The sequence below is a fragment of the Acanthisitta chloris genome, unplaced genomic scaffold (assembly GCF_000695815.1).
Source record: "Acanthisitta chloris isolate BGI_N310 unplaced genomic scaffold, ASM69581v1 scaffold27750, whole genome shotgun sequence".
NCBI classification, from domain to species: Eukaryota; Metazoa; Chordata; class Aves; order Passeriformes; family Acanthisittidae; genus Acanthisitta; species Acanthisitta chloris.
Window position 1 is genome coordinate 499 of NW_008652630.1, and position 229 is coordinate 727.

At 62.0% G+C, this 229-nt stretch overlaps 1 protein-coding gene across 1 annotated transcript in view; it reads right to left on the reverse strand.

Annotated features, from left to right (window-relative positions):
- Nucleotides 1-40: 40 nt before the first annotated feature.
- SLC4A1 (solute carrier family 4 (anion exchanger), member 1 (Diego blood group)) overlaps nucleotides 41-229 on the reverse strand; it is a gene marked incomplete at its 5' end in the record, with an annotated part of 7,795 nt that continues 7,606 nt past the window's right edge. The window contains one exon of the mRNA XM_009078012.1: nucleotides 41-121. Coding sequence (XP_009076260.1) covers nucleotides 41-121 — 81 coding nt within the window. The remainder of the gene's footprint in view (nucleotides 122-229) is intronic.

Sequence of the window (229 nt, forward strand, 5' to 3'; positions counted from 1 at the left end):
AGGGGCCGGGGGGGCATCTGGGGGCCGAGGGGGTCGACCCTTAGCTGGGCATCTGCACCTCGTTGTACACATCTTTCCCCTCTGCCTCCTCGAAGTTCACCACGGCATCGTCTGCATCCAGCTGGAGAGAGGAGAGAGAGTGAGGGGCTTAGGGATGGAGGTGAGGAGGGGATGGAGACAGGGGATGGGGACAGGGGTGGAGATAAGGATGGGGATGGGGATAGAAAGG